Here is a 21,434-nt window from a genome sequence, read left to right as displayed (position 1 = left end):
TGTGCTGATCATATTCAGAAGCTGGGAAGCAACCATCTCTTCTAAATAGGAAATAATTTAATGAATAGATTAAACAGTGCCTTTTTTGCCAATTAATTTCAAGTAAAAATATTCGGTTTCATACATAAACTTATTCAATTCGAAATATTAACTCGTGGTTTATAAAAAAACAAAAACAAAACATATACCGTTGAATCTGTTATTATGTGTGACATATCCAATAGCATATCTTGTTAAAAATATACAAAAAAAAAAAAAAATCAATGAATAGAGATGTACAAATTAGCTGAGTTGAGCATTTTGGCTTAAGATTTAAAATTCTCTGTTAATCCGAACTTCAGAAAATGGTATTAAGTTCGTATTCTTATTTTTTTAAGTATATATCGACCAAAAATAAAATGTTTACAATGAATGACTAATTTTAGATATTTAAGCTGAGTAAACGTTATCTTGTCACTCTCAATGACTAATTTGCGAGTTCACATTTTTTGGTATTGATCCTCAGCCTCGAACTTGAGACTAGTAACTAAGCTGGAACATATACTTGATCATCCCCATGTCAATAATGTTCAGTGAGTTGCCAAAAGGATTTCTGATTTTATAGTTTCAGTTTCCTTTTTAATGAGTTCAACTAGTGCAGAGGATGTCCCTGCTGGTATTTATTCATTGAGGTTTCGTTTTCTAAAAAGATGGTGTTGCTGCAGCGATTTCTTTTGTACAATGATTACGATAATACATCGACCATCCCAGTTTCTGCAATGAACTTTTGTTTATTTTCTATACTGGATTGCATGTATGAAAGGGAAACAGAAGAAAATAAAGAGAAACAAAAATGTTACTCCTAAACTTGATTTTCTACACTTTCGTTTTATACATCACCTTTTACAGTAAAAAGAAAGAGGGGGGAAAATCACATTTTCCTTTTTCCACCTCCATCCCTTTATCACATAGAAGGTAGGTGTAAAATAGAAGTGTAAAAATCAAGTGTAAGAGTAACATTCATGACACAATTGCATTGAACTGCATTAACTTGCTATTTCTTAGCTACTTGATGATCTTAAAAGCTAATAGTAATAATAACTATGAAGTATGAACAACAAAAAAGTAAACCTCTTGTGAACTTAAACTCTGCCAACAGGGGATAGTGGAGGTATTGGAGCATATTTTAAAGGTGCTTTCCCCTGAAGTTTTCTGTTGTTCATGGAACTGGGTTCCTTAAGGTTAAGGACCTCTTCATGCATGCTACCCATTTCCAAGGAACCTGGTAGTTTCTGGCAGCTTAAAGCCACAACTGAAATGAAAAATGCCTGTAAATGAGTGATTGTTGAGTCGAATTCAACCGAGTAGAAACCATCCTTCAGTGGTAACAAAGTGAAAAGTGATGTGTCTTTCTCAGTTCCTTCCTGAAAGCAATGATAAGGATAATACTATGTAAATGAGAAGTCCACAATATTTATAATTGTATAGAAGCACCCCCTCATGTAGAACTATAAAGCTGTACCTTAACAAAAAGTTGAAAACGATCATTATAAGGTTTATAGCTCTTTGGAATACTTGAATTCTGGTTCTGGTTGGAGAGCACAAGCAGTCTGCAACCAATGTCCCAACCCCCGCAATCACATGATCCCCCGGTTTTCCATCGATAGATCAAAGGTGTAGGTTCACCTTTGTTTGGTGAACCATGTACACCACCTGGAAGTATAACAGTAGTGCAATCAGAAGCTTCATTTTCTCCTGAACTGCACAAGCATCTTTCATCTGTCAAGCACTTTGAGCATCCTTTCTTCAGCATGTTGTTATCATCATGCAGTCCTTCAGTGGTCTTTTCGCATGAGGTCTCAACAACAACAGCTGCCAGCTCCACGCTCTGGATGAACTTAGGTGGTCCTTGATCTGTCTGGCCGATTTCAACACTCACCAGAACATATTCTTTAACCATACACTTTCTACTGGAGTTCTGATTGGTTGGTTCGGCAATTTTAGAGCTAGAAAACTTCATCTGAGCAATAACATTGTAGGCATAGCCACAGCTTTTTTCTTTGTTTCCATGGCTTATCCATCCACCACTCTTTTTCTTAATTTCATTAACCAGGTAGAATGTAAAACAGCTGCCTAAATCACCCTTCTCGAGTGATGCTAAACTATTCCTGGTAGCAGCAAAAATCTTTCTTTCATTGTTGAGCACAAATTTAAACAAGGGCACTCCATTTTTTATTGTAAGCTGCAAGAGGCCTTGAACTGATGATCCTTTGCTCTTTTCAGCCAGCAGTGATTCATTGACACCAATAGTCCTGAAGCTTGAATTTGCACTTCCACCCTCTAGTGCCTGACTGCTTTGAGCTGAATTGTGTTTATCTGATGCCTTGTGCTTCAATAAAGGGTCTAACAACCTCCGCAAGGGGCTGGACCGGTTTCTGATATGACTATTAACCTTCTCTTTGCTTGGATTATCCCAACGAACAGAAGATTGAGGCGTCACCGGACCAGACTTTGCACTAACATACACGGAACTATATTGTGGCAGCGTGGGCCCCTCTTTGAAACTGAAACTTCTTCCAATTCGACTTAAGCTGAAGCTAAACCGACGGTTATGGGATGGATTCATTTCCTTCTGAGCTGTCAGCTCAGCAGTTTCCTGGTCCAGTGATTCCTTCAACTTACTGAAGGCATACTGATCTCTCAGCTTAGAGTCTAACATATCCTTTTCAAAGCAACCACTTGCAGGTTGCAGACTAGACATCTTATGTATTATGGAAGATGGTGTCTTAGACACAACAGAAGAATGGTCTACACCCATATCAGTACTAATGCTGTGTTGCATTGTTTCCGAAGAAGAAAACTCAACTGCAGAACACGGTGGCCCTGATGGAGGGATTTCGGAACATCCATCTGCTGTGTAATCCTCATCAGGAAGGGAAACATATGACAAACTACTTTTGGTTGATTCCGAAAAATTTTCTACCGAGGATGTTCTTGATTCAGAAAGCTGAAAATCCTCTGAAGAACTTGACTGGGGAATTTCTCCGGGACAAAGAAGCACAATATTACTTGGCTTGCTATGGCAATGTTTCTGACCACCGTCAAAATCCAATTCCTGCAGCTGATCCACCTTTTTCCTGGTTTCACTACAGCTGGAACTCATTTTCTTAGAACTGGATGAGGCCCCTTTGCCTTTTGATTTTACTGATGGATGTCCCATATCAGAGCTGGACTTATGATTTCTCTCTTTTTTCTTGTGTTTATGCTCTTGCAAATCTTCCATGTTCTGCTTAGCTCCATCGTCCCTACCATTTTCATTAGGAAGATATGAGATCCCATGGAGTTTCGCCTTTGATTCAAAATTTTTGGCATGTGAACTTCTTTTACTATAGCCATTCCTCCTCTTCTTTTCAAGTGATATATCTAAGTGAGTTTTGTTGCCAAAGGACTCAAACGCCCTGGGTGTCAAGCTCTTCTCATCTCCAATGCTCTTAGTTACACTTTTGGAAGATTCAAATCGTTTGACATCGTAAAAAGGAAGCTTGGCACTTTCAGGAAGGGATTCCCTATAAGATGACTTGATGATGCCTGAAGAAGGCAAACTTTTCTTATCACTAAGTTTTTCCTTGCCACCAACACTGGTAGATGGTTTGGTAGCTGTTCTTGATAACAATTCACTGCTATTGAGAGATGTGAAACTACTAGCTAGTACTGGGATATGCTTCTGCTTGTGCTTCCACTTCTCAAGCCGAGACCAGTCTAGAACGCCAACATTAAAAGCTTTCTCTTGAAAGTTTTCTACTTTATCGGTGCGCAGGAGATAGCCTGGCAAATTAGACATGTGCTTGACAAGTTCATCTCTTTCTGTTGCCCTCCTCCTCACAGTTTCGGAGTTCTGAATCTTCCCTTCTGCATCCATCTTGCCTTTCTGTTTGAGATCACTCTTTGGCTTCAACTTATCAGCATCCTTCGAACTTCGTTTCGAATGGGGCAATACCAAACTTTCTTTCACTGTCTTTGAACTGCTATGCTGTTTTGTGCTGCTCTTTCTGAACTCCAAACCAAATCCCATGTCCTCAGCAGGCTTCAAAAATCCATTACTTGGATGTATATTGATCGGCATGGCACAATATATATACACTCAAACTTCACACTTCAGTCAGATGCTTCTTCACCCATATGCTAATTGCTGCAAAATAGTTTCTCTTCGCTCTGGCAATTATCTGTCAGTAAATGTTCACAATTGCATCAGTTTAACCAAGTGTTTGAAAAATAAGGTACAAATGATTATAAATCAAAGTCTCAAACACAAAAACTTTGCATTATCTAAATATCAAGAAGTATATAGCCCAACAGAAGTAAAATAATGATAATAAAAATGGGCCTCAGACAGTGTGAAAGTTATGAGACAAGGTTTGTGAAAAGAAGGGTTCACGCCATGCCATGACACAATTAACAATCAAACGATCTACAAAGGAAACAAACGGATGAAATTAAAGCGGATACCATTTCTTCATGGCACCAAACACAAATAGCAACATTGATCAAGAAAAGAATGGAACAAGATTTTGACATTGATCAGAATGAATTATGGAAGAAAAACCACGTGAAAGGGAAACAATTGAATGCATTGAATAAATAAAAATGCACATAGACTTGTTCAAACCCATCAACTTTCTAATTCAATGAACAAAGTGATGATGTATACCTACTCCTCAGTTCCAAAACAGAGACAACAGTGACTAAATTCCATTTACCATAAAAAAAAGGTATATAATTTTTGTTCTAAATTTGGTGCTAACTACACATAATCCCACATCGTGTAACCCGAAACAGAGACACAAGCCAAATACAAAGAACCATATCCACACCATTAATTTAACATAAAATGACATATCCGACACTGTGACAGTGATATCTACAAAGTCGTTAATAACGAAAACGACGGATTTCTAATTTCTAATACCCAACCCCATCCAAAAACCGAAAAAAGAACAAAAAAAAAATTAATTAAAAATATCAGAAAATTAATACAAAGCTAATTAAGCTCTGTTTGGCTGCTGAGAGAAAAGAAAATTGTAACAAGAACAAAAACTGCACGATACCCTCTTCGTAGAAAATCAAGAGCAACAAAATCCACATTCCAAAAAGGAAAAAAAAAAAGAAAAATAACGATCAAATTCGCTATTTTTTAACAAAAAAGAAAAACAGAGTCAGACACAGAAGAAAAAAAAAACAGATGCAAAATGCAAAATGTATAATCAAAGTTCAACAACGCAGTCCAAAAAATTTCTGAGGAAACAAGAACATGAAATCTTACCCAGAAAAGAAAAGGAAATAGAAAAACGGAAAGAAACGTGGGTGTGGCTGCAATGATCGAGAGAAGGATCCAAAGCGTAATGGGAAAACGAAAAGGGACGTAGTTTAGAAGCGAAGGAAAGAATTACAATGAGGCCACTGTTGTTGTTTCTTTCATCATTTCGTTCTTTCTTCTTCGTTCATCTTCGTATATGTTTTTCTTTTCTCTCCTTTCTTTCCTTCTTTCTTTCTTTTATTTTTCGGTTTTGTATTAACGTGCCGCGTTTTTCTTTCGCTGAGAAAAGAGAAAAGGAATAATCATCGATTACGTTACTACAGAGAAAAGAAAAAGAGGGGAAAAAAAACTTGGTTTTAATGCACTGTTTAGTTACTAGTAGTAACTGTTAATGTAATAGTATGATTTATAAGGCAGTTACCAAAAAATAAATAACATATATGTTTGAGAATATAAACGTTACTTTCTTATGAGAAAATAGTTTATAATGATATAAAAGGTTTTTATATGATTATTCAATCAGAAATTATAATGTAGGGAAAATTTATTAAATTTTATAAAAAAATTTACTTATATATCATTTGATTTCTATTTAAATGATATTGCAAAAAGATTTTATATTGTTTATACATGGAAATCATTTTTTATATTATTATTTAAGATAAATGTTTGTAACAAATTTTTTAATAAATGCTTTTAAATTCAATTTTTTTTATTAATTTTTTTAAAAAAATATGAACTATACTTCATATTTAATGAGTTCTATAATTTATAACAAAATTTTAACTAATAATATATAATATACTGTTAGAAACAGTAGGTTAAAAACTAGAATATCATTGATTTTTATAATTATTAATCATACATAATAGATTTGTTTATTTTTATAATTATTAATATAATATATCATTGATTTTTTATTAGTGGATAATATAAAATTTTTAATGTCTTTATAAATTTCTCATTATAACATTTAACAAACACAATTATATATAATAACATAATTAATTAAGTATGAGGGTGAGTCGTTATAAAATTTTTGTTATCTCTGCTTTTATTTTTACTTGTTAAAAAAATTTAACAAACTCAATAATATAAAAAGAAAAAAGGATATCTAATTAGAGGATGAAGTAAAACTTTTTTTTAATATTTAAGTGGGGAAAAAAATAAAAGGAAGATGAACTGGCTTTAATTAAGTGAGTGGGAGTGTGTCTGGGAGTGAAGTGAGTGACTGAAGCAGATAGCGTTTCGTTTTCAATGGAAACGGTGGAAAGAAGGAAAGAAAGAAACAGGTGGGACCCACAATGGAAGACTTGTTTCGCTGTCACGAATCCCGAAGTTCGGGAACATGGGGCCCTCTTACGTGTTGCCATATCTGAATGCTGAGCGCGTTTAGCCTTTTATTTATTTTAATTTCAGTTTAGTGGTTTTGTCTTTTTTATTTTAATTTGTGTTTAATTCAGTGGTTTTGTCTTTTGCTATAAAGAGAGTAAATGGGAACGAAAAAACCAAACGTATTTCGCGGGAACGCCAATCCGGAGATATCGTTGCGCCACGAATAGTGAAAGTCGCATCGCACGCCGATCCGGAGATATCCCAATTTCAACGTGCTAATCAACGTTTGGCATGTGGTTTTAGGATGTGTTAGGGGAAAATTGAAGCTAAGACAACTTTTTCATTTTTAAATTAAAAAAATTATATGTTAGAATACTATTTGATGTTAAGCTTATGGGGTAATAAAAAAAAATAATGTACGAGAATCATGATGAATCCTGAATTTTTTTTTTCTTGAAATGAATTAAATTCGTTTGATTAGTGATTGAAAATATTTAGATAAGATTCTTAGGAATCAAAGAATTATATAATATTTTTATTATTTACTTTAATGTAACAATAGTAATATAATATTTTTCTTGTTATAAAAGAAAAATTAAACTCAAAAAAGTAAGATTTATACATCTTCCTATGAAAAAGTTTTTAAAGTTTATGTGGAAACCGTTTAAAAAACATTCTTTAAAAATATCTTTTACTAGGAATGTTAATTTTTTTAAGATGGATATCAAACATCAGAAATTAAAATTTTTAGAAAATTAAAAGTTTCACCTAACAAACATCCCCTAAATGTATATCGATTATTGTTCGCTTAAATTATTTTCAACTTATAAAAAGTTTTGTGGTATTTAAAAGTATCTAAATTTTAATGATTTTTTTTATAAAAAAATAGATTTCAATGAATTTTATGAAACTTTTTAGTAGAAAATATAAATACCACACTCATTAAACAATATGGTTCAAACCTTTGACTTTCGTTTTTTTTTTTGTTGCTATGTGATAGAGGACTATCCAAGAAGGAAAAGTTTGACTTGGGTGAGCTAACATGGCGAGGAACTAAATTCATGGAGGAAAGAGAAGAAAAAACAAAACTCATTTATTTTATCCAACTCTTAGAATAAGATTTATTATTGTTTTTAATTATATTTTTGGGCCTATTTTTGGACTTGTAATGGGTTGCTATCTTTTTTAATGTTATTTTAAAGTCTTTTAATTATTAGATTAGTTATTGGACCTTGGACCTAATTTAAGATGATTAATAGGAGTTATAAATAGACTTCTTAAACACTTTCTTGACAGTGATGAAATTTTCATATTAGATAGTTAAGAGAGTGTCTCTCTTGATTCTTGTATGAAACCTTAGGTTCTTATCAAATAATTCTATTCTTCGTGGCGAATCATCCTCAACTTATCAATCTTCCAAGATTGTGGCGTTGTTCTTTCCATCTCCTCTAATTCTGCTTTTTCCTTTTATTTTCCCCAATTTCATAGAGTCTCAAATTGGTTCCGAGTTTGTTGATGCTAAAAATTGGATCTGCAAATCAGGGTTCCATCAATTGATACTAGAGCTTTGGTTCTTGAAATCAGGTGTTATCTATCCTTGTTTGTTCGGTCAATTTTTTGTTTAACTCTATATCATTATTTCATCTTCCTTTGTTTCATTTCTTTGAGTCTATTTTTCTTTTCTGAACTATATCTAGTATCAATAACATTTTATCTTTTTTTTTATAAATATAGTATTAAAATTCGTGCAAAAAAAAAGGAAAGAAAGAAGTAAAAAAGAAGAAGAAAGAAATCCAATTTTGGAGGCAAAATTCTGTTACAGTTTAGATTTGAATTTTTCCAATCAGATATTTGCATTCAAATTTGAATTGTGTGCCAAAATAAAATAAAAAGTGTAGAAATAAAAAAAAAAGGAAGAAAAAAAACACAAAAAAATGCATTCGGAGTCTTTCTTGTTTTTACATACTTCTATTTCAAAAAAAATAAAATTATCTTGTAAGTTATTTACATCTAGTATAGTTCAATTCTTGGACAATTCTTTTCTTCATTCTGGAGTCTTTTATTTTGTCTTCCTTGGCATTCTTTTTGAGTATTCCTTTTATTATTTTTGTTTGTCTTTAAAATTCCTTAGTTTTGTCTTAGAGTATTTCTTTTCTTGGTTTATTGAGTTGAGTCTTGATTTGTGACATATTTCACATTGAATATTTCTTGATTTTGAGCTTGAAGGTTTTGCATAAGAACTGAAAAGAAGCAAGAGTGGTAAAAGGAAAGAGTGCATATTATAAAAGAAAAAAAACCTTGAAAGAGTGATACACGAGTGAACTTAAGTGAAACACTAAGTTGAGTGGTGAGGTCCTATTCTATTTTTTACTTGTGCACCAACTTTTCTTGTAGGTATGACTTCTATAAGTGGATATGCTACTCCACCATCTCCAAAAACTGCAAGGCTCATGACAGAGATGATTAAACTTGGTGATCAAATGAGAAGAATGAGTTATGACAATGAAGAAAGGATGGAGAGAATGAGAAAGGAGAATGAGGAGAGTTTGGGAAGAATACACCGGAGTAGTGAAGCTTTAAGTGTGAGGATTGAAAATATAGAGCGAAGAAGAATGGTAAGATCATCTAATTCTTCTCATGGAGAAGATGAGGGGTATGAAGAGGATAAGGGAGGATGGAGGAATGAGAGGTATAGGGAGAGAAGAAATCATAGAAGATATGGAGGTAGACAAAGGAGGAAGGGATTGAGGGAGTGAAGGTAAAGATCCCTAATTTTAAAGGAACTTGTGATCCGGAAGTGTATCTTGAGTGGGATATGAAGGTTGAGCAAGTCTTTGCTTGCTACAACTACAACGAAGAAAAAAAAGATCAAATTGGCCTCCCTGGAGTTTGAGGGATATGCCTTAGTGTGGTGGAATCAAGTGAGGAGTGATGTTGAGAGGATGAGAAGGCCTTTGATTAATACTTGGCAAGACATGAAGAGAGTTTTGAGAGAGAGATTTGTGCTGTCCTATTATGGGAGAGACCTTCACAACAAGCTCCAAAGACTAATTCAAGGAAATATGAGTGTGAATGAGTATTACAAAGAGATGGATATTTCCTTGATTAGGGCTCAAATTGAGGAGTCTCAAGAGGCCACCATGGCAAGGTTTTTGCATGGTCTCAATAGGGAGATCCAAGACATTGTAGAGTTGCACCACTATGACTCTTTGGAGGATCTTCAACTTGGAAACATAAGGAGACATTCAAGAAGAAGGGAAGATCTTCATTCAAATATTATAAAAAAGGTGCTGCCCTTGGTAAAAATAATTCTAACCCTACTCTCACTTCTTCAAAGGCGAGTTCTATTAAATGTTTTAAGTGTTTGGGAAAGGGTCATATTGCCTCCCAATGTCCTAACAAAAGGACTATGATCGTGTTGGGCAATAGGGATATCACTAGTGCATCATCTTCTAGCTCTTCCAGTTCTTCTAGCGAGAGTGAAAGTGAACATGATGTATAGCCCTTGGAAGGTGATCTTTTGATGGTTAGGAGGTTAATAGGGAGTGTGTGTAAGGATAGAGATGAAACTCAAAGGGAGAACATTTTTCATATTAGGTGCATGGTCATGGGGAAAATATGCTCTTTGATTATTGATGGGGTAGTTGCACTAATGTAGCTAGCCAAAGATTAATTGAAAAGCTTGCTTTGAAAACTTCCCCTCACCCTAGGCCTTACAAACTTCAATGGTTGAGTGAGAATGGGGAGCTAGTTGTAGATAGACAGGTTTTGATATGCTTCTCCATTGGAAAATATGTTGATGAGATATTGTTTGATGTAGTTCCTATGAAGGTTAGCCATCTCTTACATGGAAGGCCTTGGCAGTATGATAGGGATGTTGTCCACAATGGTGTCACAAACAAATTTTCATTTGTACATAAAAGGAAAAAGGTTACCCTTAAACCTTTGTCTCCAAGTGAAGTTTGTGAGGATTAAATAAAAATAAGAGTGAAAAGAGAACAAGAGAGAAAAGAAGAGAAAAAAAATTGATGAAATGAGAGAGAAACATGAAAGGAAAGAAAAGAAAGAAAAGAGTGGAGATAAAAAAAAAGAGTGAAACTGAAGAAAAAAAAGATGAAAATTCTGAGAGAGAAATACAAAGCTTGTTCATGAGAGAAAAAAAGGTGAAGAGAGTGATGCTAGCTAGGCAACCTACGTATTTACTAATGCATCATGATTATTGTTTGTCTTCTATTGCTAGTTCTTTGCCTATAGGTGCGGAAGAATTATTGAAGGAGTTTGGGGATTTCTTTCTCAAAGACACCCCTCATGGGTTACCTCCTTTGAGAGGGATAGAGCACTAAATTGGTCTCATTCCAGGAGCTTCCCTACCAAATAAGCTAGTAAAGCAATCTAGAAGAGACAAAAGAGATCCAAAGGCAAGTGGAGAGCTTGATGGAAAAAGGATGGGTGAGAGAAATCTTGAGCCCATGTGCTATCCCCGTCATCATGGTAAGTCAAACTCTATCTCAACTTCTAAGGTACGTGGTAGGGAAGAATTTGAAAGCTTGGGAGGAATGCCTACCCTATGCTGAATTTTCTTATAATAGGATAGTAAACTCTACTACTTATTCTTCTTTTGAGGTAGTTTATAGTTCTAGTCCATTGTTCCCTCTTAATTTGTTACCTTTGCCTAACACTTCTGCTATGATGAATAGGGATGAGCTTTCTAAAGCCAATTTTGTTAAGAGTTTGCATGAGAAGGGGAAAGCACATATTGAGAAAAGATTGAACAATATGCTAGATATTCCAATAAGGGGAGAAAGAAAATGGTTATCAAACCGGGTGATTGGATTTGGATTCACTTGAGGAAGAATAGATTTACTTCCTAAAGGAAATGTAAATTTCAAGAAAAGGGAGATGGTCCTTTTCAAGTTTTAAAGTGCATGAACTATAATGCATATAAAATTGCTTTACCACTAGACTATGGTGGGAGCAACACTTTTAATGTGACTGACTTGACTCTTTGTGATGTAGGTACCTTTGACATCAATTTGAGGGCATGATAGAGGACTATCCAAGGAGGAAGAGTTTGACTTAGGTGAGCTCAATATGGATGGACCAATCACTTGAGCAGCAAGGAGTAAAAGATTTCAAGAAGAACTTGGCAAGAGACTAAATTCTCTCACGGAGGGAAGAGAAGAATGAGTGAAGTTCATTTATTTTAGTCAACTTTTATAATAAGATTTATTTTTGTTTTTAATTATATTTTTGGGCCTATTTTGGACTTGTAATGAGCTACTAACTTTATTATTATTATTTTAAAGTCTTTTAATTATTAGATTAGTTATTGGGACTTGGGACGAATTTAGGATTATTAGTGAGAGTTATAAATAGACTCCTTAAATACTTTGTAGACAATTTTGATGAAATTTCCAAATTAGACACAGTTAAAGAATGCTTCTATTGGTTCTTCTGTGAAACCTTAGATTCTTATCAAAGAATTCTATTCTTTATGGCGAATCTTTCTCAACTTATCAATCTTCCAAGATTGTGACATTGTTCTTTTCATCTCTTTTTCTAATTCCGCTTTTTCATTTTCTTTTCCCCAATTTCATAAAGCCCCAAATTGGTTCCCCAGTTTGTTGATGCTAAAAATTGGATCCGCAAATCAGGGTTCCATCAATACCATGTTTCTTTGTTCTCCAATGCTCTAACCAATATCAAGCTATTAGGTTTTTCTCCAATTCTTGATATCAATTTTTTCTTTGTGGTGCAACAGGATATCAAGATCATCGTTTTTTCAATTGTGTTGAATTTATTGGCAAAGCATATATACAACAATATAGACATGATATCCCGATTGTGACAATGAAATCTTCATGAAAATTATCATGTATCGGCTAATTGTTTAAAATAGTCTTTTAAAATCATGATCCTGCACATCCCTTTAGCCTAAAAACATTTAGTGTGAAGTGAAATCTACTTCTATTTTGCCCTGCGTTTGGTTCATCTAAGGTTTAGCATATCTCCCTAAACCCGATCTTTCCGGGGTGGTTCATCGTATCTCATCTAGCTATTACACAAAGATTATCTAGGAAGCATCGCAAGCGTTTATGATTGTGCATGGGCTAAGGGTCTCATGACGTGCTCGACAAGAAAGACAATTGCCTAAAAGCTCATGATTGGTTGGATGCCGAATGGGGGCATCAAGCAAAGGTTCGACTAAGGGGGTCGAAGAGGTACATAGTCTTACAGTCTTAGGTGTGTAAGTACGAAGGGACTAAGACAAGAAAGCCTGCTCGACTTAAGTCCGACCCAAGGTACCGAAGGGGTACAATCATCTTTTAAAAAAAAATTGATGATAAATGAGATGAAAATTTAGGTATCCAATTCACGCGCAACTGAAATTTGACTAGTAAAGTCATAAAATCACGACATTTTTTTAATCATGAAATTTGAAGAATGAAAAGTACCGTTAAACATCTATGTTAATATATTATTTTTTATGCTATAAATTATTTAATAAGAATATATTTATTCAATGGAAATTATATTTTAATTGTTTTTCTTCAAAATCGCATTCTTTAAAATACTCTTAGGCTCTTAGCTTATGTTTTTAAATTGGAGATTAATTAACGAAATTCTCATGTCATCATTTAATTAATTCAATTAATTAATAATTTAGTACATTAAATTAACTACCCGTGTTATCTCAAGTTGTGTTAACAAATTAGAAAGAAAATTTTATGTTAGTAGTCTTATATATAGTTCAACTATATCAAATATCTAACATGTTTTGGACGCTGATGATTTTTTTTTTTAAAATCAATCTTTCAATTTATTATTAAATTATGATCTAATGTAATTCAACTTGATAATATTTAAACATGAAGCATACCTAATTTTGATTCAACCAGCTACTACTTTTTTTAATTATTATCCTCTATTTTTGTAATAAGGGCAGTATTCTTAATAATTAATGGCTTATGGATAGTTAATATTTTACTTATCAAATATTTGATTGAAATGTGAATATAGTTTTTTTAAAGTTAATAAAATAAAGTTATAAATTAATGTAATAAAAGTAATTATTTGCTGCCTAACAAAAATAATTTTTTTTATCGGCAATAGAATTATGTATTGATCAAAAGGCTAGGCATCAGAAATGCCAAGAGTTTCTACAAAAGAAATAACTGTACATGAGTATTATTGTAACTGAAATATAAAGCACCAGAATGCATTGGTTACTCCATATTTATAAGAGGACAGCATCATAAATACTATGTAACCACCCACTCTCATGCTATAAAAATACCTCAGCATATTATCATATCCATCTTCACGTAAGGTTATTACGAGTGTCTTCATCAAAGCTACCTCTCGGGTATGAATAGGGTCGTGGCAATAAGGTCATTTAGGAAGTTTTCTTAGGCCCTCAAATTATCTAAGGCCTAAAAAATGTTATGTTTTTAAAAATATATTAATTATTTATTTGGATTTTTATATAATATTATAAAGATATTGCAAGATGTATAGACAAAAGAAATTTATATTTTTCTAAAAATATTAATTATTTTAAAAAAAAAATTTCAAATACATTGTATTTTAAAGAGTTATTGATAATACTTGTAATTATTGTTATTGTTGAAAGTGATTTTGTAAAATTATAACTACTCATTTTTTGTTTAATATTAACTATGTTAAAAGATAAATTGAATGCTTTTTTTTCTATATATTATTGATAGTAAAAGTTTAGAAATACTTAATTATATAACTTTCATTAGCAATTTTGTAATCGGTCGTTAAAAAATAAAATGAGATTTGACAAATTATATTAAATTAGTCTTTAAATATAGCCGCCAAGGCCTTAAACATTTAGATATGACCCTGTGTATGAAGTTGAGGTTGGCCTCTGCAACTTAAAATTTTATCCTTCAATACATGCGAGATGGACTTTTCTCCTTCATGCAAAGTGGGTATCATCATTCAACAGATTTCTCCTTCTCAAGTTTTCTCCAATGGGGAATCTATTTCTAAATATCCTTCATGGTGAATCTATTTCTAAACATCCTCCGTTTTTTTTTTTGTGGTGTTTTGATCCTCCAATTGTCTTTAAAAACCTCATCACACTCATTTTTAAATGCACACGCATGTAGTACTATGTATGTTTCTCTCACTGTATAATCTCCCACTAGGAACCGATTTAGAAGGGGTGAGCAAGGACTCGAGATAACTTTCACACACACACACACATTAATTTTGTATGTTGTTATTATAATAATGGTTAATGTTTATTAGTATAAAATTACATAAAATTTATTGTGTTTGTTATTTTATTGCAATGATTAAAGTGATAACTAATGTAAAATTAATTGTGTGTTTGTTGTTATAATAATAATAATAATTAAGGTTATCATCATTTAATATAAAAATTAATTTTAATTTTATGTGTAAAAATAATAACTTTTTTAAATTATTATTTACTAAAAGTTAGACATATAAACAATTATAAAGGAAGAAAAAAAAATCCAACCCTTCTTTATGTTTCTGAATCCATCCGTGATCTCTAGTAAGGCTCTCCCTTCATGACCACACATCCTCCTCCTCCCTATGAATCCTCACCCCTCTTATCTCCTCATAAAATCTATCAACCAACTACATTTCCCATACAAATCACTCTCTCCTCCAAAGTAACTTCCAACTCCATTCACCTTGTACCCACTCCCCCAAATTACCAATAACTTGATCTTTATTTTAGGCATTAAGATAAATTCTTGGGAATTTGATCGCTAAGGACTGTTCCTGTTCCATGTATCCTCCCAAAACTTGAATTTGTCTCCCACTCCAACTCTCCATTATAACATAGAGTCAAACCACTTGGATGCCTCACCTGCCCCACACGTTTTACAACTACTACAAAATATAGATTTAACATCGCAAGATTAACATCGATTTTTCAAAAAACCGATGTTAAGAAAAACATGGTGATATTTTTGTAAATAAGTCGAGTTAGTTAACATCGGTTTTTTAAAAACCGATGTTAACATCAATTGGTTAACATCGGTTATTGAAAAACTGATGTTAACATCAACTGGTTAACATCGTTCTTTTAAAAAACCGATGTTAACCAATTGATGTTAACATCGATTTTCTTTATAAAACCGATGTTGGGTTATAGATAAATTAAAACCCAGAAGGTTCTCCCCCCGCGCGCCAGCTCAGTCTCAGAAATGAAACAAAAGCCTATTTCTCCCTCACCGTGAAGACCTGTCACTGTGGTCTCCTCCACACCATCATCGTCGCTGGGGTTCGTGACCGTCGTCGGGGTTCGTGATCGCTGGGGTCCGTTGGAGTCCGACTTCAGCATTCAAAACTGCAGTTTTAGTCAGGTAATTCCTTCTCTGCAATTTCTTGAAATGAGTTTTGTTAAGTTAAACCCTATATGGCTATTTTTCACCACCCCTGTACTCCATAGTTAACCCCCATGCTTCAGACTATCTTACTTTAGTTAGGGTTTGTGCAAGTAAACTTCAAATGGTTATAACTTTTGATAGGAATGTCCGTTTGAGGCCTATAATATGTCAAAATGCTCGAAATTGAAAGAGGAATGCCTGGGCATTTCCAGAAGGGGATTTGGTCAACCAATTTTTCCAAAAAACGAATCTAAGTAGGTGAAAAATAGGATTTAAGATTTAACCACCGATTTTTCCAAAAGTTTCAAGTTTTGTTATTCTATAATAACCTAGTTTGGTCAATTTGCCCTGTATATCTCCTTGGGTATGTCAATGACATTATAATTACTGGCAGTACTATTCCTTTAATTCAGCAAATTACCTCTCAGGCAAGTATATCTATGTTGATGCCAAGTTCTAATATTTATTTTCTCTTCTTTGGCTTTTGGTTGCTTCTCAGCGGCAGATTTAGTTGCAAGGCGTAGGGAGTACCTCTCCCTCTACCTTGGTGGTTTGCTTTCTTCAGGGCTGTTCATTCATCAATTGCACTCTTCAAGTTTGAGGTAACTAGCAATGCTGTTCTATTCTTTTAGTGTGACTGATAAGCTATATTATTAATAGAAACATCATGTATTAGATATATACTATTCTGGATGATAAGCAAGTAAACCCTAATGTTGAATGATCTTGGTCCAAATGACTACATAAATCAATATGAATTAGAGCAATATACTACTGACATAGTACATAAACAATTCATATCAGCATTAGGCAAAATTAATCAGCCTTCATTCGAAGAAAGAAAAAAAAATAGAAATCAACATAGAGACTTGGAACCATAATACCTTATTTTCCAGGTTATAAACACCTTGTTTGTCTTACCTGCCTAACACACTCCTTAAGTGCACTGTCTAGATGGGTGACTCTATCTTCAAGTGTTGAATTTCTAAGAGTCAGTGCCTGGACTTGCTTCTTTAAACCCGTCCCTTCATTTTCAGCCTTCTCCCATCCTGTAAGTTTATAGAAATTTTGCAGTTAAGAGACAATCTAAACTTGTCACTTACATTCACAACCACTGCACATAGATTTTCTGACATATTCCTCAATCCATCAATTACATCTACATCCTTAATTATACTATCCTTTGCTTTGCTCCATTTTCATCTTCCTCCAATAAACCATCACATCCAAGGTCTGTTGTATGTGAGGTGACTTCAACTGATTGTGCACTGATAAATTACATGTCATTAATATCTTCAGCGATGGCCACAACTTCTGAGGTAACTTTAGGGGACTGGTTATGTCCAATAGGAGATTCATTCAATGTCTGATACTGCAGAGACAAGAAAAACTAGACTTATCATAAACTAGAAGAATAAACCAACAGAATAACAAAGAGATCAACTTACCGCCTACTAAATGTTTACATTTATATTATCTAGAAAATCCTCGTAATTTTCTTCACTATCCAAAGAACCAAAACAAATTGTTTTCAATGTTTCTAAAACCAAAATTCTCGAGCCTTTGTATCTAATGGCAAGGTAACTTACCCACTTGATATGTAAGAACATCATGGTAGTTTATGGCAAGGTAACTTACCCATTTGAGTGTATAAGAAATATTTTCGCTTAGACCAAATCTGTGAGCAATTTATGAGCATAAGTTTATGCTCGTTTGTATTTAACAACAATGCAGCTAGGAATAGAAGCAACCATAGTGTATGTTGCTTCTTTTGACATTGTAGAGTACGACATTAAAACTGTTAAAACTAGGTGGAATTGGTTAAACCAAAGTTGTGTACACGTGCAGTTCTGTAGTGGTCTTGACATTGAAATAAATGTAATGTACCAGCTGCCATAAATGTGGTTTCTGCTTATGTAAAAACTGCAAATTAGACACGATCTTCCTGTTCGATGTCTGTGCTTCTGATTCACACACTCAAGTATCTAAACCTACCTTTTATTTAGAGGTTACGTTTTAGGGAGAAACTCTTTTTTTTTTATTAGTATTTATAGTACCATATGACAAATAAAATTCCTTGTTTTTATAGCTATTGATTATTACTTGTTGAGATCCATTGAAATTTTTACAAAAACAACTTCAATAAATAATTGCGTCTTATAGATTTGTGTTGTTGTTGTTGATATTTCTGTCATTAAAGACAATTGATATATGATATACAAATTGTGTTCATTATGAGTGAACCTTAGATTCCCGTTTGAGACTGAATGCAATGATTCTTGCGGACAGTTTGCATTAATCATTGTATTCAATCTTGAATTGTTTGTTTGGACAGTTTGGGGAGACTGATATTTTTATGGTAGATTCATGCGTTAAGGTTAACATTATTTTGTTTAATTTGATGAAATTTCGGTACAATGCATTTCTAGTTGTTCTTTGAGTGCATACTTGATTATCGAGAAATTAATTTCATCGATTTCATGTCGTGTACTTGGAGATCAAATGCGAAATGCTGCCAAAATTTTGTCAAATATAACAAAATAGGATTAACCTTGACGTACGAAACTACCATAAAAGACGGTCTTCCTGAATGGGATAGGGCCACACCTATAACAAAAAAGTGTGATTTTCATGCATCGGACAACTCACCAAGTATGACAGAGTTATAACTTAGATGGATTGAAGTTGGATGAATGAAAGTCACATCAGCCCAGATATGAGGAAGGCGTCGAGCAGTTCTTACAATTTGCTACAGAAAGAGGTCAACCAGATGAAGATGGAAAATATTATTGCCCTTGCATCAATTGTTTGAATGGTAGAAGACAAATACTGGATGACATACGGGAACATCTGTTGTGTGATTGAATTAAGAGGAATTATACGACATGGATATGGCATGGTGAAATGATAGACATGTAGGGTAAGCCCTAATCTAAACCGTTTGATGTAGAAATGGGAGATTGCTTGGAGGATATGATTCGTGACCTTGGACAAGAGTCTTTTCAGGAAGCACATGCCCCTGTGTATGAAGGATTGCAAAGTGACTGATGTGTCATCATTTTCTCCTATTTCTTAACCCTTTTTGTCACCATTTTAATTACTGATTAGCCTTAATTGTCAAATTAATTATGCAGTTTTATCATTTGGGCCTACTGGACTAATTTTGTGTTTTTAATTTAATTTCAGGAGAATTATAAGCAATTGGGCTTGGGCTTGAAGAGAGCAGACAATTTTATTCTACCAAATCTTATTTTATCCAGATTTTATTTCATCTAGATTTTATCTTATCTTATCTTATCTAGATTTTATTTCATCTAGATTTTATTTTATCAAATCTTATCTTATCTTGTTCATATTTTATTTTATTTATGGTCTTGGACTTAAAACAGATTTGTAAGCTTTGGGGGTTGAGAACCTATATAACAACACCAAGGTTTTAGTTTAGGGAGTCTTTTCATTTTGGGAGAAAGAATAATTTTAGGTTTTGCAATTCTAGTTTTTACTATTCACGTAGCAATAAAATTTTATTTTCTGCTTCATTCTGCAATTTCGTTTTCTACTGATAAATGGAAGGCTAAGTCTCCAGCATTGTTTTCTCTTGAGGATCAAGCACAACTCTCTTTGAGGTTTTATTATTACTATTGAATTCTGCTCAGTTTTTTCTCTTCACCAATTACTCTGTATTTGTTGCTATTAATCCATGCATGCTTAGTGCTTTATTAATTGTCTCTGTGCTTAATTTATGTTCATGCTTAATGATTAGTTTCATTCATGATCAATTGGTGTATGTGTTGCTTAATCACATAATGACAGTCTTATGTTAATTTTCGCTTAGTAATTTAATTTAAGGTTAGATTAAGAGGTTGAACTGATTAAGGATAAATTCTCGTAACCTAGGATAAGAGACTTGCTTGTGAGTCAAGGGGAAAAAACATGTTTTAATTATGTTATTTTCTAATTAAAATTTGCTCGCTGTTTAAATTGCAAAAACAAATAACCCCCCCAATTCGTTACTGTTTTATTACTATCTGTTATGAACGTTTGGTTGACCATTGCTCGTTGGGAGACGACCTAGGATCACTTCCTAGATACTACATTTTTAATGTTTATTTGATTCGGGTACGACCTCGATCAAATTTGGCGCTGTTGCCGGGGAGCAGTGGGCCAAAGGTTCATAATAGTGTTTAGTTATCTTATTTTGTGTAGCGTTCTGTTTTGCATTTTAGTTGCATTCCCCGTTTAGTGACTATTTTTAGCGACTATTTTTAGCGACTGATTCAGCTTGTGTTTTGCTGTGAATAGTGATGAACAATGATTAGCGACTGATTTTGCAATTTAATTAGCGATTTTTGTTTTGATAGTTAGAGTTGTTATTTTTGGCTGATTTTTTGTGTGGTAGCTTCTTTTGATCTATATTTTGTGTGAAAAATACCAGGAGCACTTGGTGTGGCAGTATTTGAGAGAGACAAAAATTTTGGGAACTTGTTTTTAGAAAAACTTAAAACGGCCATAACTTTTGTTTCGGGTATCAGAACGACTATTATTATATATGCATTTGGGGTAGAAAAAATTTTCCCATATTGTGACAACCGGCTTTAAGTCTCCCAAGCTCCAAAAATCAGTCGTTTACTAAGTTTTTTTTAAGTATTATTGTCCTATTTTTCTAAACTTTGCTTAGGTAGTTTTCATAGTTAGACTTTGAATTTTTGTTTGAAATTTTTTGTGCTATCTTTTCATGATTTTAGGGTGTTGCTTACAAAATTTCAACTCATTTTGATATCGTTTGAGTATAGCTGTAGTTTTACCCCCTTGTTAGGTGCTTGTTGAGAAACACATTATTTGCTGCATATAGTGCATGACTAGGGGCTGTCCAGGTGATTTACAACCCTTTGATCCTGAAATAGATAGAACCTTTCATAGATTAGTTAGGCATAGTGTGCATCCTGGTCATTCTGTGCATTTTGAGCATTCTGTTGAGGGTGATTCTGAATATTCTGATTTTGAACATTCCACTACTAACTTTCATAATGAGAACATGGCTCAACCTCCACCTCGTGAGAGGACTCTTAGGGAGATGGCTGCACCTGATTTCACTTATGAAAGCTTGTGCATTCAATATCCTGATGAGGGTGTTCCATATATTCTCAAGACTGGACTAATACATTTGTTGCCCAAGTTTCATGGTCTTGCAGGTGAAGATCCTCATAAGCATCTTAAGGAGTTCCATATTATTTGTTCCACCATGAAGCCCCTTGATGTCCAAGAAGATCATATCTTTCTAAAGGCTTTTCCTCATTCTCTGGAGGGAGTGGCAAAAGATTGGCTATACTACCTTGCTCCCAGGTCCATTTTCAGTTGGGATGACCTTAAGAGGGTGTTCTTGGAGAAATTCTTCCCTACATCTAGGACCA

General features: G+C 33.7%; 1 protein-coding gene across 3 annotated transcripts; it reads right to left on the bottom strand.

The window, feature by feature from the left end:
• Nucleotides 1–750: 750 nt before the first annotated feature.
• Nucleotides 751–5,522, bottom strand: LOC114406247. Of its 3 annotated transcripts, none has more exons than XM_028368895.1 (3): nt 5,300–5,522; nt 1,502–4,202; nt 751–1,403 (listed from the first exon to the last, which is right to left on the bottom strand). In XM_028368895.1, exons 2-3 carry the CDS (start codon nt 4,100–4,102, stop codon nt 1,122–1,124), a joined length of 2,883 nt encoding a protein of 960 aa, XP_028224696.1. In that variant the 5' UTR covers nt 4,103–4,202; nt 5,300–5,522; the 3' UTR covers nt 751–1,121. The 3 variants fall into 3 exon arrangements, with proteins under 3 accessions (XP_028224696.1, XP_028224698.1, XP_028224697.1); XM_028368897.1 differs by lacking the exon at nt 5,300–5,522 and adding an exon at nt 4,688–4,899; XM_028368896.1 differs by lacking the exon at nt 5,300–5,522 and adding an exon at nt 4,486–4,599.
• Between the last annotated feature and the right edge of the window lie 15,912 nt (nt 5,523–21,434).

The sequence above is a fragment of the Glycine soja genome, chromosome 3 (assembly GCF_004193775.1).
Source record: "Glycine soja cultivar W05 chromosome 3, ASM419377v2, whole genome shotgun sequence".
NCBI lineage: Eukaryota > Viridiplantae > Streptophyta > Magnoliopsida > Fabales > Fabaceae > Glycine > Glycine soja.
The sequence above is the reverse complement of the archived record's forward strand: the minus strand, read 5'-3'. Positions and strand labels throughout refer to the sequence as shown.

Coding starts and splice junctions, on each gene's coding strand:
- LOC114406247 (XM_028368895.1), bottom strand. CDS start 4,102: ATGCCGATCAATATACATCCAAGTAATGGATTTTTGAAGCCTGCTGAG. Junction 1,404..1,501: donor GTTTTCAACTTTTTGTTAAG/GTACAGCTTTAT, acceptor CATTGCTTTCAG/GAAGGAACTGAGAAAGACAC.